This window comes from Macaca thibetana, chromosome 1 (assembly GCF_024542745.1).
Source record: "Macaca thibetana thibetana isolate TM-01 chromosome 1, ASM2454274v1, whole genome shotgun sequence".
NCBI classification, from domain to species: domain Eukaryota; kingdom Metazoa; phylum Chordata; class Mammalia; order Primates; family Cercopithecidae; genus Macaca; species Macaca thibetana.
Genome location: NC_065578.1, coordinates 206,738,373 through 206,762,294, shown reverse-complemented (window position 1 = coordinate 206,762,294; position 23,922 = coordinate 206,738,373). Strand labels below are relative to the sequence as shown.

The 23,922-nt window shown below is 39.8% G+C and overlaps 2 protein-coding genes across 7 annotated transcripts in view; both read left to right on the top strand.

The window, feature by feature from the left end:
* RBM34 (RNA binding motif protein 34) overlaps positions 1-23,922 on the top strand; it is a 254,736-nt gene that overhangs the window by 106,729 nt on the left and 124,085 nt on the right. The window lies entirely within an intron of this gene.
* The window catches only part of ARID4B (AT-rich interaction domain 4B), a 165,465-nt gene that overhangs the window by 48,041 nt on the left and 93,502 nt on the right, over positions 1-23,922 (top strand). For all 6 annotated transcript variants that reach the window (XM_050769750.1, XM_050769744.1, XM_050769738.1 and 3 more), the window contains exon 3: positions 20,450-20,560. In XM_050769750.1, coding sequence (XP_050625707.1) covers positions 20,450-20,560 — 111 coding nt within the window. The remainder of the gene's footprint in view (positions 1-20,449; positions 20,561-23,922) is intronic.

The following is a 23,922-nucleotide window of genomic DNA, read 5'->3' as shown; positions in this document are numbered from 1 at the left end:
TTACTGTCAGTTTTTATCATTATATGACTGTCAAAGAGCTCATAATAGAATTAAGAGAATGTATTGGATATTTCCAGTACCACTGTTAGATTTGGTAATTCACAAGGTGAGCTCACAGGACTCAGTGTATTGTATTAGTCATGTTTACAGCTGTGATTTATTACAAGAGGATAGGAAGCATGATCAGCAAAAGGAAGATACATTCCTTTTGTATCTATTGTATTTATTACAAGAGGATAGGAAGCATGAACAGCAAAAGGAAGTCTGGAGGAAACCAGGTGCAAATTTCTCCCAGTAGAGTTAACACAAGACACACATAATCCCCTAACCAAGAATTGTGACAACGTGAAATGTTGCAACTGGGGAAGCTCCTTAAAACTCAGCATTCAGGGTTTTTATTGGGAGCTGATCACATAGATACTGCATGTCTAGCACATACCAAATTCTAGACTCTGATAGTGAAAGCATCAGCCATATTGTTTTAGACACAACCAGCCACTCTTATCAGTTGGTGGTAGGAACCCTCCCTAAATCCAGGTTCCTCTGAATTCTCAGCCAAGGGCCAACTTTGCAAGCAGCCCTTTCTAAGGAAAGCCATCTCAGGTCTGCTGTTAACTTTTTTCTGCATAGAAGATTAGCTTTTTATTTACTAATTCTTTAGTGGTTTCCGTTGATTATTTTATCTCAATTGCTGGTTTCTTCACTAGAGTCTTCTTCTCAAAGCAACTTTTAAATAGTGTATTATTTTAAATTGGTCTGCTTTTATGGCCATATTTTATTTTGTGCGTACATTATTACATTGTTTTCATTATCACCATCCTGATGTCTTTCAGGTCTTTAATGACTTCTGAAATTTCCAAAATGGCTTTCAGTTTTTGATTCCTACCAGAATACCTCATACTACGTGGTTCAGGAAACCAAATGGAGATTCTATTGGTTACTGAGCATATCTATTACAAATATCTACTTAAGACCTAGAGGAATAACCTCTAGGTCAATGTTTCTCAGTCTTGTGGAGGGTGGGGAGTGCATCAGAGTGTCCTGGCGGGCTTAAGACACAAAGTGCTGTTTCCCTCCCGGAGAGTTTCTAATTCGGAATGTCTGGAGTGGTGCCTGGGAATTTGCATTTCTAACAAATTCCCAGGTGTTGGCTGGGTGCTGTATGCACTTTGCTGTAATCCCAGCACTTTGGGAGGCTGAGGTGGGTGGACCACTTCGGCCTGGGAGGTGGAGGCTGCAGTGAGTTAGGATCTCATGACTGTACTCCAGCCTGGGTGACAGAGTGAGTGAGACCCTGTCTCAAAAAAAACACATTTTCAGATGTTGCTGATGCTGTTGGTCCTGGGAGCATACTTTGAGAACCACTTTTTTTGTTTATAGTACAATCCACAAACTTATGTAAACAAGAAAAATGTAATCTATTAAATTCCCATGTACAGGCATACCAAATACTGTGTGCCGAAAGTGATAGGACGGTTGAAGACTTCATTGTCAACCCTGCTGTGTTGCGCAGCTGCCACTTTTCCCTCAGGATGTGTGTGTTCACATGGTGTGTTGCTCTTGTAGATCAACATAAGAAATACTAGTAAAGTTTATTTCTATCTGTTTTTAAGATAAGTAAATTAACAGTTCACTATTTTTTGTGTGTGCTCAGTTAATCTTCCTCATATCACCTGAAATTTATCATCTCCCTTGGGTAATTACAGTCTAGTGGATTGTCTCTTCAGCATTTTCTTAGGGAAAATGGATTGGCAGGGGAAATGGCTAGACTATTTTAAGGGATTTATTGGCTTTTCTGTCCCACTGGGAATGCTTATAGGAGCGGATGCCATAGAAATGTTTTTCATGATCTCAGTGGGGATCAGAAAATCCCAGCAAAATGGAGGTTAGGTGGGCATGGTTAACACACTTAAGTAGGAGGGCATGTTTGATAATGAAATTCTGAAAATGTTTGCACGTGCATTGAGATCCCTAGGTAGATAAGTAAACTAGTAACTTATTTGATTGGTATAATTTTTTAAAACTCCAGGTCTGATGATAATCTAATATAAACTGTTCTATTGAATGCTTTGAAATTGAGTCTGTTTAGTTCTGAGAGCCCATTGAAAGAAGGCAAGACCGAGTATCCTGAAGGCCTGTTACATACCCCTGTATGTAGCATGGCCCTTCCTACTTGCCTTTGCTAATGGTACCTTGTGTGTGTACATTTACTTAAATAGCTGTGCAGTGGGATAGGGGAATAATACTCAGGTCTTCAAATCGGATATTGGCTCTGACTTAACCATTAATTACTGGTGACTCAAAAGAGTACCACTGTGATGTACCAGTAAGAGTAGGTGCATATGGAGAGTCAGGAAATAGCATTTTGGTAGAGTTTTGACTTAAATATGTTTCTTTACACTCATCTTGAAATTGTTACGGTCCTAAGTGAATAGTTGGAATAGATATCCTCAGCAACTAATAGAATCTCCATTTAGTGTGAGATAGTTTGGAAGGAATGGCCAACAAAAGCTGTTTAGTGCCACCATTAAAATCCTGAAAGATGTTGGGAAGGGTCATCAAGAGAAAAATGTAAAATAAAACCAACAAAACACACACACACACACACACACACACACACACACAAAAAATATAAGGCATTAAAATGGTCTCATTTACATTATTGCTTTTAATATCACTGTTTATCTTGTCATAGGCTAGTAACTTATAAAAAGCAAATTGCTTTTATGTGATGTATCAGAAGGTTCTTTCCAGTTTTAACAGTAGAACTGTAATACAAATTGAGATGGCATAGGCGGCAAGGACCATGTATTATTGCAAGGGATTTCATTCTTCAAAATTACTGTTGCAAGTATCTAACTTTGTATGATAGTGAAATACACATGCACACACTCCCCATGGTTAACTAGTATTTAAGTAAATTGTTTAGGTTATAAATTCAGTTTAGTGAAAAAAGAATATTAGATTAACAGATTAATGTACAAAGTTGAAATTTTATTTCTATGATCTTTTTTTTTTTTTTTTTTTTTTGGAAATGGAGTTTCACTCTTGTTGCCTATGTTGGAGTGCAGTGGCGTGACCTCCACCTCCCAGATTCAAGTAATTCTTCTGCCTCAGCCTCCCGAGTAGCTGGGATTACAGGCGTGTGCCACCATGCCTGGCTAGTTTTGTATTTTTAGTAGAGACTGGGTTTCACTATGTTGGTCAGGCTGGTCTTGAACTCCTGACCTCAGGTGATCTGCCCTCCTCGGCCTCCCATAGTGCTGGGATTACAGGCTTGACCCACTGCACCCAGCCTCTAAAATCTTCTTTAAATTTTCAAGACAGAGTCTCTCTGCCACCCAAGCTGGAGTGCAGTGGCACGATCATGGCTTGTTGCACCTTCAACCTCCTCAGCTCAAGTGATCTTCTCACCTCAGCCCCTTGAATGGTTGTGACCATAGGCGTATGCCACCGCGCCCAGGTAATTTTTTTATTTTTTGTATAGGCACGTCTTCCTATGTTGCTCAGGCTGTTTCTTGGCAAAAGCATATTGCCAGAACATATCTTTTTTTTTTTTTTTTGAGACGGTGTTTTGCTCTATCACCCAGACTTGATTGCAGTGGCGCAATCTCGGCTCCCTATAATCTCCACCTCCCAGGTTCAAGCGATTCTCCTGCCTCAGCCTCCCGAGTAGCTGGGATTACAGGCGCCTGCCACCACTCCCCGCTAATTTTTTGTGTTTTTAGTAGAGATGAGGTTTCATCATGTTGGCCAGGCTGGTCTCAAACTCCTGAGTTCAGGTGATCCCCCCTGCCTCAGCCTCACAAAGTGCTGGGATTGTAGGCGTGAGCCACCACGCCTGGCCAGCATATCTCTTTGTTAAGAGAAATAACTTGTAATTTTTTTCTTTCCTTTTTTAAAGAGACAGGGTCTTGTTGTGTCTCCCAGACTGGAGTGCAGTGGTGTGATCATAGCTCAATGCAGCCTTGAACTTCGGGGCTCAAGCAATCCTCCTGCCTCAGCCTCCCAAGTAGCTAGGACTACAGGTGTGCACCACCATGACAATTAGTATTCTTGCTTTATTTTTTATTTTTATTTGGTAAGAAGTTTATAACTTTGAAAAATGTGAGTAGAAATGTAAGGCTCTATGGAAGATGTAAACTATTGTTTTTTAATAAGTGTAAATATATTTTTAATAAGATTGTAGGGCCAGACCCATCTGGTAAGGGCTTAAAAGCTGATTTTTAAAAATAGATAGCCAGAGGTTATATCTTACTAATGTTTGCTAATGCTACTAATGCTACTAATTAGCGTTAGTTTGCTAATGTTATTGTAATGATCTGATGACCTTGAATAGTGTTTTTAAAAAACCTGTTTTTTTTTTTTTGCTTCGTATGTTCACGTTTCATTATTTCTTACTGGTCAAGGTTTTTTTTCTTGAAAGTCTCTCTCTGTCACCTAGGCTGGAGTGCAATGGTGTGATCACAGCTTACTGCAGCCTCCACTCCCCAGGCTCAAGTGATCCATCTGCCTCAGCCTCCTCACTAGCTAGGAGCCACAGGCGTGTGCTACCACGCCTGGCTGAGTTTTTGATATTTTGTAGAGATGAGGTTTTGTCATGTTGTCCCGGCTGGTCTTGAACTCCTGGGCTCAAGCAATCCTCCCACCTTGGCCTCCCAGCATCTTGGGATTACAGGCATGAGCCACTGTGCCCAGCCCAGGATTTTTGTATATTTTGACAGTTTAGCTTTTAAAACTTTAAACTGGAATTGGTTTAATACTTGTCTAGATGTGATCTAAGTTCTGAATATCCCAGGACATTGTAGGTGCTCAGTTAATGTTTGTGGAATTGTAACTATATTTTATATTATTTCTATTTTGATAATAGGCATCTGATGGGTTTAATTAAAGCTATTTTCGTTATGGATAATAGAACCTATTTCAGGTGATGAAAAGCAGAAAAGAGAATCTATTATAAGGGTACAGAGCATCTCATGGTACCCAAAGAGGGGAAGTCCAGTTTGGCTTGAGGAGGCAGTTGGAAAGCTAACAGGAACTAAGGCTAGCTATTCTCTCAGTCACTCAGAAAACCCACAGTTTCTTATGTGCACTTTTTTCCCCTCTGCATCTGTTTTATTTCTTACTTCGTTTCAGCAGACTGATTTTCTCTACTTCTCCCTGTGCATGCCAGAAAATGGCTACCATAGGCTGCATCACATCCTTTCTCTACCAGCTAATTGGTTAACCTGGCTTTAACTTCCTAGGAGAGAAAAATGGATTGGCCCAGTTTGGATCAGGTGGCTACCTGTCTAATGAATTACTTGTTGGCAAAGCATATTGCCAGAACATATCTCTTTGTTAAGAGAAATAACTTGTAATTGATACTTGTCATGTTAGCGATTTAGTCTTTGTAAAGCTGTGTGGGCTTCTTTATTGTAAAAATTTGGTCATCTGTAAGATAATTTGTCCTTATTTTACTTGTTAAAATATAATTTGTTGGGTCCCTCATGTATGCATAGTCATTGAACAGGTAGAGCAGTCTACACACACACACACACACACACACACACACACACACATTAGGCCTGGTGTTGGATTTTCCTACTCTTACCGTTGTGCCTGTTTTTGGTATGCATTTGCTTTAGAACATGATAATCATAATTCAAAGATAAGTCTGCAGCAGACTTAACATTTATATATAAAGTGTTTTTAAGGCAGAAGGTATCATTTACTCTCTTTTTAGAAATGGAGAAACTGAGAATCATACATTACAGATCGCAGCCATAGCTGAGCTGAGATATTCTTTACACAAATTATGGCCTTATTCTTCTATATCCTTTTACCTCTATACGAGTATATATCAAACTGGACTTCTCCGAAATTCTCTTTGGTCTAGTTTGCAAGTTCTCTGCATAGAATAAAAAATTAAATTTTTAAAACTGATTATTTGTATCAAGTACTTTATTGTTGTTTTATCTTGAGTTTCTGCCATTTCATTTCATATAGAGAGCTAAAAAGATTTAATGTAAACATTTTCTGGGTCATTTGTACATCCGGATAGCAAAGAACTATTAGGTTGGTGCAGAAGTAATTGTGGTTTTGCAATTACTTTTATTTTTATTTATTTATTTATTTATTTATTTTTTGAGATGGAGTCTCACTGTGTCACCTAGGCTAGAGTGCAGTGGTGTAATTTCAGCTCACTGCAAGCTGCACCTCCCCAGCTCAAGTGATTCTCCCTGCCTCAGCCTCCCACGTAGCTGGGACTACAGGCGCCGACCACCACACCCAGCTAATTTTTTGTTGTTGTTGTATTTTAGTAGACATGGGGTTTCACCATGTTGCCCAGAGTGGTCTTGAACTCCTGAGCTCAGGCAATCCACCTGCCTTGGCCTCCCAAAGTGCTGGGATTACAGGTGTGAGCCTCTGTGCCTGGCCTGCAATTACTTTTAATGGCAAAGACTGCAGTTTTGCACCAACCTAGTATAATTTCAGTTTCTGCAATTACTTTTTATGTTTTACAGCCAGAGTTCATAGTGAGTAGTATTACTTCACTTGTTGCAGGTTTAATTATAAAACAACGGAGATGGAATTCACAGTAAGTGAAATGTTCCTACCTCATGAGGCAACACTGATCTCTCCAGCAAAGGTTTTGTACTAATTTACATAGGGAAAAGTGGTAGGAGAATTGATTCATTACACTGTGCTCAACATTAAAAGCATGTTAGTCCAAAGTAGTGTGTGCCATGTTTGTGTTTTGAGTGTGTAGCTGTAACAGAATATCATCCATCTATTGAATTAATGTTCTTACTTGAATTTCATTGATTTTGTTGGTTTGTGGAATTTAGTTTGCAGATTTGGTTTTATACTTATACAGTTCTGTAAGAATAAATCTTAGCTACTATATGACTATATTTTATCAGGTATAAGGTATACATTTTCTACATTTTAACATTTCTGAAATCAGGATGCATTTAGCAGTCAATTGATGGTATATCGTAGTTTAATTGGCAGATTTTTTCTTTCTTAGCGGCTAAGTGTGGTTTACAATTAATGACTTAAATTAGAAGAAATATGGTAGCTTTATGTTAGCATGAATTTCAGTAACATAAAAATAAACCATCATCTCTGTAAGGGAGAGAGAATTTACTTTTTTTAAGTTTAAGAACAGCTATGTAGGCTGAGTGCGGTGGCTCATGCCTGTAATCCTAACACTTTGGGAGGCCAAGGTGGGTGGATCATCTGAGGTCAGGAGTTCGAGACCAGCCTGGCTAACATGGTGAAACCTCGTCTCTACTAAAAATACACACACACGAAATTAGCCAGGTGGGGTGGCGCACGCCTGTAGTCCCAGCTCCTTGGAAGGCTGAGGCAGGAGAATCACTTGAACCCGGGAGGCAGAGGTTGCAGTGAGCCAAGGTTGCGCCACTGCACTCCAGCCTGTAAATATAACTGCCAGGAACTTGAGATTTCAGAAAATATTTATCTAGAGTATCTGGAAAATCACCTGGCCTACCCAAACAAAATTGCCGTTTGTGGATATTTGCTACCAATGCCCTTGTCATTCCTCTCTGTAGTCTTGTACTCATAAGCTTAGCTGCTTAGCTGCTCATACCTTATTCTTGAACTGCTTCCGTCACTAATTTCTGCATGATCTGATTCTTAAGTACAAAATCGTCTTTAAGAAGAATGGTAATAATAACAAATTAACACAGACTTTTTTTATATTGAGGGCTTATTACATGTGATTTTATGTGTAACAGGTCACATTGGTATTGTGTGTATTTAATATGTAATTTATATTTAATTATATGTAATGAATGTATAATATAAAAGTAAACATATGTTTATTTTCTTGCTATGATAAACTACACTTTACAAATGTGAAGCTATGCTCAGGTAAGTTAAATAACTTTTCCCAAGGATGATGTAGCTAGTAAGTTATGAACCTAGAGTTTGATCTCAGATACTGATTCCATAGCTCATGCTTTTTCGCCTCAAAGATGCTTCTCAATATGAGGTATTTTTGAAATACAAATAATCAAGTTAAGAGGAATCTCATTTAGCAGAGCTTAACTAATGTCTAATCTTTTTGTGTTAAAAATTATCTCATGAATTTCTTCTATATGTAGGTACTATTCTAGGACCAGGACATTCAAAGGTGAATAAGACACTATTTCTACCTTAAGTAGCTCAGTCTAGAGGACAGATAGGAATCATTAAAATATGGTATAAAATGATCACTTTTACAAAATGTTGGTATATTAGGGAAAAGGAAAGTCAGTATATAGTGTTACAGCAATGAGTATTTAGCATCATTTACCAAAGGGCTTACTACAGTAGTGTTCTGAATCTAGAATTTTGTGACTTAGTATTTAATACATATTGTGTGGGTCAGTTTCTTTTGGTCACTAGACAAGTAATTGATAGGTGTTCAGGTGATTAAAGATTGATGTTTCTTGTTGATGGCTTCTTTCAAAATCATATTCTTGAGGATATAAAACACGATTAAAAACTTGATGGGGATTATTATTAATTTATTTATTTATTTATTTTGAGATGGAGTCTCGCTCTGTTGCCCAGGCTGGAGTGCAGTGGCATGATCTCGGGTCACTGCAGTCTCTGCCTCGCGGGTTTAAGTGATTCTCATGACTCAACCCCCGAGTAGCTGGCATTACAGGTGCCTGCCACCACGGCCAGCTACTTTTTTTATTTTTATTAGAGACAGGGTTTCACTGTGTTGGCCAGGCTGGTCTCAAACTGCTTACCTCACATGATCTGCCCACCTTGGCCTCCCAAAGTGCTGGGATTACAGGTGTGAGTCACCATGCCCGGCCAGATTATTATTATTATTTATTTTATTTTTTGAGACTGAGTTTCACTTTTGTTGCCCAGGCTGGAGTGCAGTGGTGCAAACTCGGCTCACTGCAGTCTCCGCCTCCCAAGTCCAAGTGATTCTCCTGCCTCAGCCTCCCGAGTAGCTGGGATTACAGGTACCTACCACCATGCCTGGCTAAGTTTTGTATTTTTAGTAGAGACTGGCTTTCACCATGTTGGCCAGGCTGGACTCAAATTCCTGACCTCAGGTGATCCGCCCATCTTGGCCTCCCAAAGTGTTGTGATTATAGGCATGAGCCATGGCATCCGACCTATTATTTTTTTAACTTGGTCCTCCAGGCTGGAGTGCAATGATGGAGTCACTGCAGCCACAACCTCCTGGACTCAAGCAGTTCTCCCACCTCAGCCTCCTTAGTAGCTGGGACCATAAGTGTTCACCATCACATCTGGCTTATTTTTCAAAATTATTTGTAGAGATGAAGTCTTGCTATGTTGCCCAGGCTCATCTCAAACTCCTGGGCTCAAGTGGTCCTCCTACCTTGGCCTCCCAAAGTGCTGGGATTACAGGCCTGGCCCAGTAGGGATTTTAAGGATTTTTTAAAAAAATCAAACTCTTATAAATGTTCTCCAGATGCTGTCTTTAGTGACTTGTTATATTAAAAAATGTTGTACTTATTGCCTTCTAATCCATGCCAGTAGTTGTTACCAACATGCCCAGATACATTAAGCCACAACAATGCCAGTTTCTATTTCTCTTTGTATTCTGAATTTTGAACTGCCTGAATCCTCCAGTAGGCTCCTCTAATTTCCATATCATGAAAGTTTATGTTCTGAGAGTGCTGTTACTCCAAAGAAGATTCATTTGCATTTGAATATGATTGTGATCTCACTAGCAAGATGACAACCTCTTCTCAAGGCAAAGTAGATTGGCTGTGTTACATGAGAAAGCTCCTTTCCTTTTTTAATACTTAGAACAGTGCCTTAAATATAGTAGGCTTTTAATAATGTCTCTCCCAATTTCTCTCTCACCTGTTTGCTGAGGCAGAAAATTCTAGTTAGAATATTTCTTTGGAGTTACTTAAATTTCCAGGAGCATGCAGATACTCTTCTGTTAATATTTGTGACTATGCGGATATCCCTCTTGCTACTAGATGTGGATCTAAAATTTGCTTATAAGTAACTTGTGGTTTTGTCTCCTCAAGTAACTTAAATTTTAAGAAGATACACAGTAGGACCATGTAGAAAACCAAAAATAAACTTTAAAAAATTAGAAGAAGGATATTAAGAAATATAGATAGCATCCAAAGATTTTCGTGTTTTGGGAAGTGGTTGAGATTTTGTTTTGTTTTGTTTTGTTTTTTGAGATGGAGTCTCTCTCTGTCTCCCAGGCTGGAGTGCAGTGGCGTGATCTTGGCTCACTGCAAGCACCGCCTCCTGGGTTCACACCATTCTCCTGCCTCAGCCTCCTGAGTGGCTGGGACTGCAGGCACCTGCCATGAGGCCCGACTAATATTTTTGTATGTTTAGTAGAGACAGGGTTTCCCTGTGTTAGCCAAGATGGTCTCGATCTCCTGACCTTGTGATCCGCCCGCCTCGGCCTCCCAAAATATTGGAATTACAGGTGTGAGGCACTGCACCTGGCCACGGTTGAGTTTTAAAATATGCAGTAACTCTTACAATCCAGTAAAACAAACAAACAAACAAAACAAAAACGAGTAATTCAGAAAGATGGGTAAAGAATATAAATAGATAATTAATAGAAAAATATGCAAATGCACAATAAATATATATTACTTTACAAAATAATTTATTTTCAAATAATTCCAAATGTGCCGTATAAATAGTTCATGTAATCTCCTTCACCAGACTGACCAGTTGTTAACATTCGATGTCGTTTGCTGTATATCTAATTTGTCTTTTTCTCTCTGTGTGTGTATACAGAGAGAGATACACAGATTTGTATATGTATGTATATATCTATATATATACACACTCATATAATATGTGTTATATACATATATGTATACATATGTACTCATTATCATCTTCAAACTTTTGTAAGAGCAAGCTTAAAACACCATGTTCTGTCACCCATTGTACTCCAGTGTGTAATTCCTAATAAATAGAACAGAATAACTTCAACTTTTTGGTCTGTCTATCTTTTTCTCATTTCCAGTTACTCTTGGCAGATATACCACAGAAAGGTTGCTCTTTAGATACTACAGTGCATAACGTCACACAATTACACCACTAAAAATAATTCAGTAGTATTCAAAGATGATGCGAATATTCTGTTCATCAAACTACCTGTCCAGCTTAGCATCTTTTGATAACTCTCTGAATCAGCTACCTTTATGATGGTTGCCAAACGTTGATTCTCTATCAGTTCTGTTACAGTTGTTAACAGTTTAGTATAAGGAAAAACTTTATCTTTTCTACATTTTAAAACATTCATTAATTCATTCATTCTTGTCAATATGGATTCATGGATTTCATTTTTACTGAATGAATTGTAATTTGTTACCAACTTTTTAAAGTGAGATATAATTAATTTACTGTGGAATACACAGATCTTAAGTTGATATATCCCTAAAGAGATAATAGAACAAATAATATTTATTTTATGCTCAAACTTTCCCCCATTTGTCCAGTAAGAGGAAAACCCCTTCAAGATGCTTTCTGTGTCCCTTTGAAATGTCCCTATCATTAGTCGTACCATTTCTTTACTTTCTGATACAAGATGTTTCAGATTCTTCTTGAGTTTTTCTCTGTCCAACCTTGAAATCAACCATTTTTCTAAGGATCCTAATACCTTTTAATGGAGAGAGTTATTTAGAAATCAAGACGTGGGCCAAGGCGGGGATGGATCACGAGGTCAGGAGTTCGAGACCAGCCTGACCAACATGTCGAAACCCCGTCTCTACTAATTAGCTGGGCATGGTGGAGAGTGCCTGTAATACCAGCTACTTGGGAGGCTGAGGCAGGAGAATCGCTTGAACCTGGGAGGCAGAGGTTGCAGTGAGCCGAGATCACTCCCTTCCTTCTATTTTAACTTCTTTGGAGTGAAAAACATGGCCCCCACTATATTCAGTGTATTTACTTACTTGATTAGTCTGTTTATTTATTTGGTCCGGGTAATGGATCTTCCAGCCTTGCTGCTCATCTCCTCTCTCCCTATTCAGCTCTCACCCATGTCCTCAGCCACAGGACTGTACCTCCGTGTGGTTCCCCCAGGCCTCCTCTTCACTGCCTTGTATATTCAGCTTCTGTCCTTGTGCCTCTTCAACCTTTACCCCTTCACAACAAATCCATGTCCTTAGTGTAACATGAAAAGGGAGAGAAGAAATGGCCCCAGACAATATTTTGAAGTTATATTGCATGGTTTTCTTTTTTCTTTTCTTTTTTTTTTTTTTTGAGACGGAGTCTTGCTTTGTTGCCCAGGCTGGAGTACAGTGGCGCGATCTCGGCTCACTGCAAGCTCCGCCTCCCGGGTTCACACCATTCTCCTACCTCAGCCTCCCGAGTAGCTGGGACTACAGGCGCCTGCCACCATGCCCGGCTAATTTTTTGTATTTTTAGTAGAGACGGGTTTCACCGTTTTAGCCAGGGTGGTCTCGATCTCTTGACCTCGTGAGCCGCCCACCTTGCCTCCCAAAGTGCTAGGATTACAGGTGTGAGCCACCACGCCCGGCCATGGTTTTCTTCATTTCCTCGATGTATTCATTGTTTTTATATTCCCCCCAACCAAATGGTGCATTTTAAGCTTGCTTTTTAAATGGTACACCCTTTAGTATATAAATGTTTTGGTTTTTGACAGACTTGCTCTGTCAAGACTGGAGTGCCGTGTTGCAATCATGGCTCACTGCAGCCTCTACTTCCTGAGCTCTAGCAATCCTCCCACCTCAGCCTCCCTAGTGGTTGGGACCATACACGTATGCCACTATGCCTGGCTAATTTTTGTATTTCTGGTAGAGACGGGGTTTCACCCTGTTACCCAGGCTGGTCTCGAACTCCTGAGCTCAAACAATCCACACACCTTGGTCTCCCAAAGTGCTGGGATTATAGGCGTGAGCCACTGCACCCAGCCTACTGATGGTTTTTATGATCAAATTTAATACTCTTGTTTTCTGATTCTTTTGGCTACATTGGCACTGTAACCAATTTGAATCCCTTACTTTTTAAAATAAACTACCTCAATAAAATGTCACCTAGCATGTTTTGCTTTTTAAAAAACATCTCGAATAATTGAATATTTCCTAGTCAGTGTCAGTGTTAGCCAGCCATTTGAAGATTTGATTTAACTATTGTCTTTCTAAAACTTAATTTATGTGTTTTATATGCTGCAGCCCAGAGACACATTAGAGATTACTGTTGATTCATTTGTGCACTTCTGTGCTTCCTTGGCATTTTGGCATCTTGAAGGATTATTATCCACTAATAGCTAATTTTAAAATGGCTTATGCTTTTTAGTGTTCCCATGGAATTCAGTGGTTTTTAGGTGCCAGTTAGGACGTTTTGTAGACTGGCTAGGAAAATAATTATTTAAGCAATGCTGGAAAACTATGAGGTAGCTGTTGCCTTGGCAACCAGAAAACTGTTCTGTTTGTTCAAGAAAGGGACGGTAATTTAGTAGTTTAATTTCCTTTTTGGCATGGAGGTGCTACATAAAAACATCTTATTTAGCCTCTGAGATGATCCATACTATTGATCAGAATTAGAGAAGCAGAGCAAAAAGAAAAGGCAAGAGTTGTTTGTTTTCTGGCTACGTATAGATAGACATGCATACTTACCAGGGTTGGTCTTGGTCAAAAGAATCTTAGTTAACCTGCCGACATAATCCTTTGTATGTCTCTCAATTGAACCAAAGTAAATTAGCCTCAAAATACTGGTGCAGTCTTGGTACACTAAGGGGTCGTGATACACTTTGTTATGGAGCATCCCCACAAAGATTTAAGATTCATTCTCTTGCCGCTAGAATTCAACATGATTACTTCATGTCTGGATTGAATGAGGGAGAAAATATTTTAAAGGAACTCCTCGTCCCCCACATATATACACAATTTATACACAATTACATTGGCATCTGCTCTATTTATATGGGAATTTTTTTATGATTTAACCCATTTGTATATAGACTTAAACTTTTTTTTTTTTTTTTATAACAATTGCCTCCCAGGTTGTAAAGTAAAAATAATTGCCTTTATTTGGCAATGTGTGCTGGGCCCTCTTCTAAGCATTTTATGTGTACCATCTTACTCCTCATCCTTGTGACAGAACTGTTATTGTATGCTGAGGCCTTAAGCTAAGTGGCTTAGCCCAAGGTCACCTCACTACTAAGGGATAGATTTGAACCTAGACATCTAGTTTAGGAACGTATACCCTTTTTTTTTTCTTTTCTTTTTTTTTTTTGAGACAAGGTCTCAATGTCGCCCAGGCTGGAGTGCAGTGGTGTGATCTTTGCTCACTGCAACCTCAGCCTTTCGGGCTTAAGTGGTCCTCCCACCGTAGCCTTCCTCATAGTCAGGACTACCAGCAGGTGCCACCATGCTTGGCTAATTTTTGTATTTTTAGTAAAAATAGGGTTTTGCCATGTTGCCCAGTCTGGTTTTGGACTCCTGGGCTCAAGCAGTCCTCCCTCTTAGGCCTCCCAAAGTGCTGGGGTTACAGGTGTGAGCCACTGTGCTTGGCTTGGGAACCCGTACTCTTAATTACTGTATTATGCTGACTTTTTATTTTATTTTATTTTTTTGAGACGGAGTCTCACACTGTCGCCTGGGCTGGAGTGCAGTGGCATAGTCTTGGCTCACTGCAATCTCCACCTCCCAGGTTCAAGTGATTCTCCTGCTTCAGCCTTCCGAGTAGCTGGGATTGCAGGTGCCCGCCACCACACCCAGCTAATGTTTTGTATTTTTAGTAGAGAGAGAGTTTCACGATGTTGGTCAGGCTGGTCTCGAATGCCTGACCTCATGATCCACTTGCCTCAGCCTCCCAAAGTGCTGGGATTATAGGCATGAGCCACTGTGCCCAGCCTAAAATGTTTTTTATTTTTATTATTTATTTATTTATTTATTTTTGAGATGAAGTTTCCCTCTTGTCGCCCAGGCTGGAGTGCAATGGCACGATCTCGGCTCACTGCAACCTCCGCCTCCTGAGATCAAGCAGTTCTCCTGCTTCAGCCTCCCGTGTAGCTGGGATTACAGGCACCCGCCACCACATCTGGCTAAATTTTTATATTTTAACTAGAGATGGGGTTTCACCATGTTGGCCAGGCTGGTCTCGAACTCCTGACTTTCAGTTAATCCACCTGCCTTGGCCCCCCAAAGTGCTGGGATTACAGGCATGAGCCACCTTGCCCAGCCAAAAGGTGGTTTTGCCCCTTGAATATTAAGAAATAAGGAAGGGAACCAAATCTGAATTTCTATGATAAAATGACTTGTTTATCCACATGAAGTGTTTCATAATATTATAACTTCCTAGCTGACTACCTCAGACATCACAATGGAGTGCTTTCTAATATTGACTCTGTTTTTTTGATGTGGCAGCTGAAGCTTAGAGAGGTTCAGTAGCCTACAAAAACTCATCTAGTTGGTGTAAGGAGTAGAGCTTGGATTAGGACCTTGCCTCTCTGCTTTGAAAGCCTGTGCTATTAATCAGTCTGCTCCATTACCTCATGTTAAACTAATGATAGAGTGATACCTTATGCCCACCTAAAATTATATACTGAAATCTGACCACCTCAGTTACAGATTTGATTTGGGTTTCTGTGTAAAGTCTCATTCATATTTTGGTTGGCATTTAAAAATAGTTCGATAGTTTCATTCTAGATGATTATATATGTCTCAAAGGTTCCCATTCTGTCCACCTTTGTAATGTCAATGCTTTGACATAGGCTTGCTAAACAATTATGTGTAAGATTCAAATTATTGGCCTGGCACGGTGGCTCAAGCCTGTAATCCCAGCACTTTGGGAGGCCGAGACGGGCGGATCATGAGGTCAGGAGATCAAGACCATCCTGGCTAACACGGTGAAACCCCGTCTCTACTAAAAAATACAAAAATCTAGCCGGGCGAGGTGGCGGGCGCCTGTAGTCCCAGCTACTTGGGAGGCTGAGGCAGGAGAATGGCGTAAACTTGGGAGGCGGAGCTTGCAGTGAGCTGAGATCTGGCCACTGTACTCCAGCCTGGGTGACAGAGCGAGACTCCATCTCAAAAAAAAAAAAAAAAAAAAAAAAAAAGAGATTCAAATTATTGTGCTAAATGAGAATTTAGGAACAGAAAAGTAACTTACCTGAGATGATGTATAATAAATAGAGGTGGCAACAGTAAGATCAGAACACAGATCATTGCTTTTTCTGTGCTCTTTATAACAAATTAACACTGCTCTCATAATGTGTTTCAGTTTTAGCAGCTTTTATCAGACTTTAGTGTCCTTCCACAAGTCTGTCTTTCTTTTTTTTTTCCCGCAAGTCTGTCTTTTTTTTTTTTTTGAGACAGAGTCTCACTCTGTCACCCAGGCTGGAGTGCAGTGGCACGATCTCAGTTCACTGCAAGCTCCGCCTCCCAGGTTCACGCCATTCTCCTGCCTTAGCCTACTGAGTAGTTAACTACAGGTGTCCGCCACCATGCCCGGCTAATTTTTTTTTTTTTTTTTTTTTTTTTTTTGAGACGGAGTCTTGCTGTGTCGCCCAGGGTGGAGTGCAGTGGCCGGATCTCAGCTCACTGCAAGCTCCGCCTCCCGGGTTTTTACGCCATTCTCCTGCCTCAGCCTCCCGAGTAGCCGGGACTACAGGCGCCCACCACCTCGCCCGGCTAGTTTTTTGTATTTTTTAGTAGAGACGGGGTTTCACCGTGTTAGCCAGGATGGTCTCGAACTCCTGACCTCGTGATCCGCCCGTCTCGGCCTCCCAAAGTGCTGGGATTACAGGCTTGAGCCACCGCGCCCGGCTTTTTTTTTTTAAAATAGAGATGGGGTTTCACCGTGTTAGCCAGGATGATCTCGATCTCCTGACCTCATGATTCGCCCGCCTCGGCCTCCCAAAGTGGTGGGATTACAGGCGTGAGCCCCGCGCCCAGCCCTCCCTCTGCAAGTCTTTCTAAAGGCATTTTCTTTATATGCCTTGTAATTCCTTTTCATGTGTTCTAGCATGAAGGAAAGAAAATATTACCCTTCAGAAGCATGATTTGCCCCACAATAATTTGAAGTAATTAATACCCTTCTTCTGTCAACATGGATTTTTATGTTGTTGAAGATGTGCAATGGGCTTAATTTGCGGGACGGAAATCCCCTTTCTCAAATTCAGCTTTAATAAATTTGCCCAATAAGCAAATCTACAGTTTGCTGTAGTTGAAATGTTGCTAGTGTCTGTGAATGTTAATGAAAAGAATATGCAAATGGGTTTCTGAATACTAATAGTCTGAAGATGTTACTGTTCTATACCCTATTTTTGTTCAGAATTATCTATTAAAAATTTTAAAGTATATCAATTCCTAAATATTTATATGTTCCTCAGTAGGTACAAATGTGCAACTTTTAGTTGATTTATTGTTCTCTTCTATGTTTCATAATTTCAGTTTCCTCATCAATTTTATTTTTAACTATACTGTTTGCCTCTCAAAATAAAATTTTACTGACTAGTATGGCAGAATGCGTTAATAGAGGAGGTTGCAAATTGTGGAAAGTTATGAGCCTGTGGTCATGAAGACTGCCCTATCATTTGAGTTTTTATAGCAGTAATACCCAGTACCAATTGAACCACAGAGTGAATTGAAATTTCCTTAAATTTTTTTTCTCCCTTTAAAACATTTAAAAATATATATATATATATATATTTTTTTGAGACAGAGTCTTGCTCTGTTGCCCAGGCTGGAGTACAGTGGCTGGATCTCAGCTCACTGCAAGCTTCGCCTCCCGGGTTTACGCCATTCTCCTGCCTCAGCCTCCCGAGTAGCTGGGACTACAGGCGCCCGCCACCTCGCCCGGCTAGTTTTTTATTTTTTATTTTTTAGTAGAGACGGGGTTTCACTGTGTTAGCCAGGATGGTCTCGATCTCCTGACCTCGTGATCCGCCCGTCTCAGCCTCCCAAAGTGCTGGGATTACAGGCTTGAGCCACCGCGCCCGGCCTTTAAAAAATATTTAATTGACAAGTAAAGCTTGAACATATTCAGTATGTGCAACATGATGAATTGATGCATGTTTTATGATTACCACAGTTACATTAACAAACACATTATCACTTGGGCTGTACGTAATCTTCCCATCCTTATAATAAAAGTTTTTTTTTTTTTTTTAAATAATTGAGATAGGATCTTTCTATGTTGCTTGGGCTGATCTCGAACTCCTGGGCTCAAGCAGTCCTCCTGCTTCGGCCTCCCAAATTGCTGGGATTACAGGTGTGACCTCCAATGCGTGGCCATTTTTATGATTTTGGAGCAAAGTGCTGTGAGTCTCCTTCATATTCTTGCTAAAATAAAGCCACTAGTATGCCTGGAATGTAACCATAATTTTGGCCAGGGAAAATGATATTTTAAGAGACCTAAGACAGGTAGGTAAAGTAGAAATGCATTTATTCAGTAGGTACAACAGCAATGTAAAGTTATTAAGTCGTAGTTAACAATATAAAACAATTAAAAAGTATTAGTACAGAAATGATTATCTTTCTGTGAGGGTATATTCCTATTATGGTATAAATGAACTGATGAATAGGCATTTTCCTAAGTTGATTTTAAAAATTGCATAACTGGCATGTTTTGAGTTTCCTTTTTATGAAATACATAGGCTGTGAGCCGGGCGGCCGCTGTGGAGGCCTGATGCAATTGTGGGCGCTTCTGTTACAGTGCTAGACTATTGTTCCCTTTCTTTGGGAGAGAGATGACTCTGTATGATAGCCACAACCTTTAGGGGAAAATTTATTTTAAAATATAAATGAAATTGATTCTTTAATTATTACTCGTAACAGCATTTCTCACTTTATATTCTATGGAATTTCTGTAGGATGTTAATAGATGTCAAGAGAAAAGAAAGAGTTCTTTGGACAAGTAGATTGGGAAATGTTAAAATGTAATCTTTTTCTCTATTAGAGGGTTTCTCAGATCTTTTAGTTTACATTTATGAATCTCCAAAGTTGAGGCAGAGAAGTAATTCATTCAATATACTGAATTTCCCCCAACTCCTGCCTCCTTTCCTTTTGGTGGAACGTCCTGGGATGTTGGTACTTCTTATAAAGCACTTTGGAAAAAGCTACTTACATGATTTTCCTTTGGCTGTGGAATTAATATAAGCAGAAGAACTCCTTAGAAATACAGATATAGAAATGTACCTGATTGTAAAACGTGAGAGCAGCTATTAAAAACTAAATCACAACTGAAGAAACATAAATATTAGTTAAGGTAGAAGACTAAATATCCAGTGAATCCCTCCTATTAAAGCATTTGAGATATTTTGGTTTCAAAGTTTTGAAACTTTCCAGATTGAATTTCTTCGTATAGTTTTCACTAGTAGTTTAAATACACTTATTTTTCTCCCTTATATGCTATACTACATTATTTTTTGTTTGCTTTTTTTTTTTTTTGAGACGGAGTCTCGCTCTGTCGCCCAGGCTGGAGTGCAGTGGCGCGATCTCAGCTCACTGCAAGCTCCGCCTCCCGGGTTCACGCCATTCTCCTGCCTCAGCCTCCCGAGTAGCTGGGACTACAGGCGCCCACAACCGCGCCCGGCTAATTTTTTGTATTTTTAGTAGAGACGGGGTTTCACCGTGGTCTCGATCTCCTGACCTTGTGATCCGCCCGCCTTGGCCTCCCAAAGTGCTGGGATTACAGGCGTGAGCCACCGCGCCCGGCTTGTTTGCTTTTTTGAGACAGGGTCTCACTCTGTGACCCAGGCTAGAGTTCAGTGGCACAATCACAGTTCACTCCAGTCTCGACCTCTTGGGCTCAAGCAGTCCTCCCACTTCAGTCTCCCAAGTAGCTAGGAGTACAGGCGCATGGCACCACAGCCAGCTAATTTTTATTTTTTTATTTTGTAGATACGAGTTCTTCCTATGTTGCTTGGGGTGGTCTCAAACTCCTAGACTCAAGTGACCCTCCAGCCTTGGCCTTCCAAAGTTCTGGGATCATAGGCAGGAGCCACCATACCAGGCACTACACTATACTGCCTTAGACTTTTCTAGATAGAGATATAACAGAGGTATTCTGAATTTGGGTGACTGCTAAGATAGAGCCTAAATATTAGAAGAGTTTGTTCCCCCCCACTCCCCCCCGAATTTTAGTTTTAAAGATCTGCCTTTTGGCCAATGGTCCCTTTTCTTTAAGTGGTCATAGAATAAATAAATATTTGAATGAATTGAGTGACTAGAGGGGCATACTTGTGAGTGATCTAATTTATATCATGGACCATATGTATTTAATGGAAATAAGATACCTTTATATTTTATATGATGTACATTTAAATAGTCTTTATGATAAACATTTTACTTGTTTTTTAATTTATAGTATTTTATAGATTGGTCTTGTTAACATACATTTCACATTTATAACTGTTATAGCTTAACAAGATTAGGCTCACTATTCTGAGGTCTGATTGTGAGAAAGAATTAGAGAGTTTAAATCTAATTATATTTCTTTGCATTTTTAGGCCCTTGATGAGCCTCCCTATTTGACAGTGGGCACTGATGTGAGTGCTAAATACAGAGGAGCCTTTTGTGAAGCCAAGATCAAGACAGCAAAAAGACTTGTCAAAGTCAAGGTACAGTATTTATAGATTTTATAAATTATATGTTCAGCATTTAATATTTAAACTTTTATTTGGTGAGTGTATTTAAGAATTATTTTTCTACAAAATAAGTTTCTGTGAGTGAAGGTTGTAAAAGTACCTCAAAACAAAGCTTTTTTTGTTATTTTAAAAGTATTATAATTGGAATGAAATTAGATTATCACAGTTGGTATTTTGAATGCCATTTCACTATAGACATCTTATTGTTTGTATAGTGTTTTAGAGCTGGAAAAGAACTTAGAAGTCATCTAGTTTAATTGTTTCATTTTATTACAAGAAAAATGAGGCTCAGAGAGGGTTAGTGATTTCTCCAAGGCCATTATGCCAAATTCATGGCAGAATTGAAACTACCGTAGTTCATCAGTTTTAAGGCGTTCCCCCCCTCTATTTCAGCCATAAAATTGGAATGTGACTTGTAATTGATGGTGTCCTAGATAACGGTGAAATAAGGTACATCTAGTTATTGACTCCTTATGCTCTGCCTTTTTTGAAACATCTTTCTAAAGTACTTGAGTTTTGTCTTAATGTAGAAAAAGGAATGTAATTGCTTCCATTTTAATAAATTATCAGCCTTGAAAAATGCCAGACAAGTGAACTTGTATATAGACATTTATTCATTTGTCAATAATTTATTGAGTGACAAACCTTTTGCAGGGAACTTTTAGGTGGGAAGGAGGATGGGGATATTAGGATGAAACTGACCTGATCTGTCCTCAAGGAATTTATAATCTAGATTAGCAGATACTTTTTAAACCATTGGTTTTTATTTCACCAATTACATAGGCTGTAGAGGTGTTGTACTTCTATGTAGGGTATCATTCTCTTCTGGAGCTTTTACTGTGTGTGTATTCTTTATGTGTGGATGTGTTGGAAAAGCTACCTGGGTGATTCTAATTTGCATTCCTGGTTAGGAACCATTGTGATAAGGCCTTTAAATTAACTATAAACCAGTAGAGGGCTAGTCTTGGTCCCACCCTACCTTCATTTTCCACATGCTTGGTGGTTGGTGCTTTTATACTATGCATTTCCTGTTCTGGCTTCACACACTGGTGTTCCCCGAGCACTGTTTTTTGCCGGTACTATCCTGCAGATGAAGAGAAAGCCTTTTACCAATTTTTGTACTTTTTCAGGACTACTGGTAGCACATGTATCACCTTTGTGTGAAGTAGACAAAAGCCCTCCCTCCTGGTGGAAAGCCTCCTTAGCAGCGCTTGGCTTGCAGATAGCAAGTTTGTGCCAGCTAGAAAAGATACTCTTTTTGGACAGGAACTGTGTCACTCCAGGACCCATGCTTTGGCCCACAAAGCAAAGGCTGAATTTAAGCCCCAACTTGCATCCTTAGCTGCACATTTCCTGTCTAATGAATGAACTAGGAAAATGACATGTATCGGTCCTGCCATTTCTTGCTGTAAATGAAAGAAACAAAACTCTTACTGGATTCTACCACCTCTATTGATAGCACAGAGTACCTTGTGCCTTATAAGTAATGAATATCTAAAGCTTATTTTTAAGTTTTTTGGCTGCCCTAAAAATTTGTTTCTGTGGAGGTGATGTCCATTAAAACACATACACAAGGAAAAAGAATTTTTTTTTTTTTTTTTTGAGACGGATTCTGGCTCTGTCGCCCAGGCTGGGGTGCAGTGGCCAGATAGCAGCTCACTGCAGGCTCCGCCTCCTGGGTTTACGCCATTCTCCTGCCTCAGCCTCCCGAGTAGCCGGGACTACAGGCGCCCGCCACCTCACCCGGCTAATTTTTTGTATTTTTTAGTAGAGACGGGGTTTCACCGTGTTAGCCAGGATGGTCTCGATCTCCTGACCTCGTGATCCGCCCGTCTCGGCCTCCCAAAGTGCTGGGATTACAGGCTTGAGCCACCGCGCCCGGCCGAGAAATTGTTTTTAATTCCGTGATTTTATCAGTAGATATTGGGATATATTTCTTAACATGTTTAATTTGTTTATGCTTCAAAGTTAATATATTTTTAACAAATTTGTTGATACGTTTTTACTACCTGTTTTCATTTATTGAACATTTACTATGTACTAAGCTCTAGCTAAAGGTGAAACTCTAGTGTTAAGACCTAGTCCCCATCTGTAAGTAGCTTATAGTTTAAGTGAAGGGCACAGGTACCTAAACATGTGATTTAAATAAAGTGTGATAATGCTTTTGTATGACACAGAAATGCCTGGGATGCTGTGGGTATAAGGCATCTCCTTTCAGAGTTGGTTTGTGAGTGAGCCTGCCTGTTACCTAAAATAATTATCACATAAACCTGATAAAGACCCTGTTAATGATTCAATCCCTATAAAAAACTCTTAACCTTATAGGGAAAACAACTGTTTTCTATACTGAGTAGTGGAAGCTATCTTGTTTTTCACCAGCTAATTAAATATTTAAATTTGGACTCATTATTTTAACTTAATCTTTTCACATCTGGCTTCCCATTCTCTGATTTTTATAATGATGTAGAGTACAGTAAAGTTCTGGAACAAGACTTTAAATATAGCTCCACCATGTCTGGTTCAGTGATCTTGGACTAGGTACTTACACTTTCTGGGTTTTTTTTTGTTGTTGTTGTTATTTGTTTTGTTTTTGAGACGGAGTCTCACTCTGTCCCCCAGGCTGGAGTGCAGTGATGCAATCTCGGCTCACTGCAACCTCCATCTTCCTGGTTCAAGCGATTCTCCTGCGTCAGCCTCCAGAGTAGCTGGGATTAACAGGCGTGTGCCACCATGCCTGGCTAATTTTTGTATTTTTAGTAGAGATGGGGATTCACCATGTTAGCCAGGCTGGTCCCATATCCTGATCTCAGGTGATCCACCTGCCTTGGCCTCCCAAAGTGCTGGGATTGCAGGGATGAGCCACCACACCTGGCCTGTTTCTCAGTTTTCTTATCAACAAAATGGGAACAATCATACCTACCTAATAGGGTTGTCGTGAAGATGAAATGTTTGGTACTAGAGATTGATGCTCAGATCTCAGTAAGTGTTTGCTGCTAATGTTTATTATTAAGGTAGGCCTTCACAAGATGATATAATACCTAATAGCCTAAAATCCCCACATCTTTCTTTCTCATTTCTTAGGAAAAGCAATTTTACAACTAAATTAATAACTGATAGTTTTGAAATAAAGAATGATATGTGGGAGCGGCCGTGGTGGCTCATACCTGTAATCCCAGCACTCTGGTAGGTCGAGGCAGGCGGATCACTTGAGTTTAGGAGTTTGAGACCAGCCTGGCCAACGTGGTGAAACCCTGTCTCTATTAAAAATACAAAAATTAGTCGGCCTGGTGGTAGGTGCCTGTAATCCTAGCTACTTGAAAGGTTGAGGCAGGAGA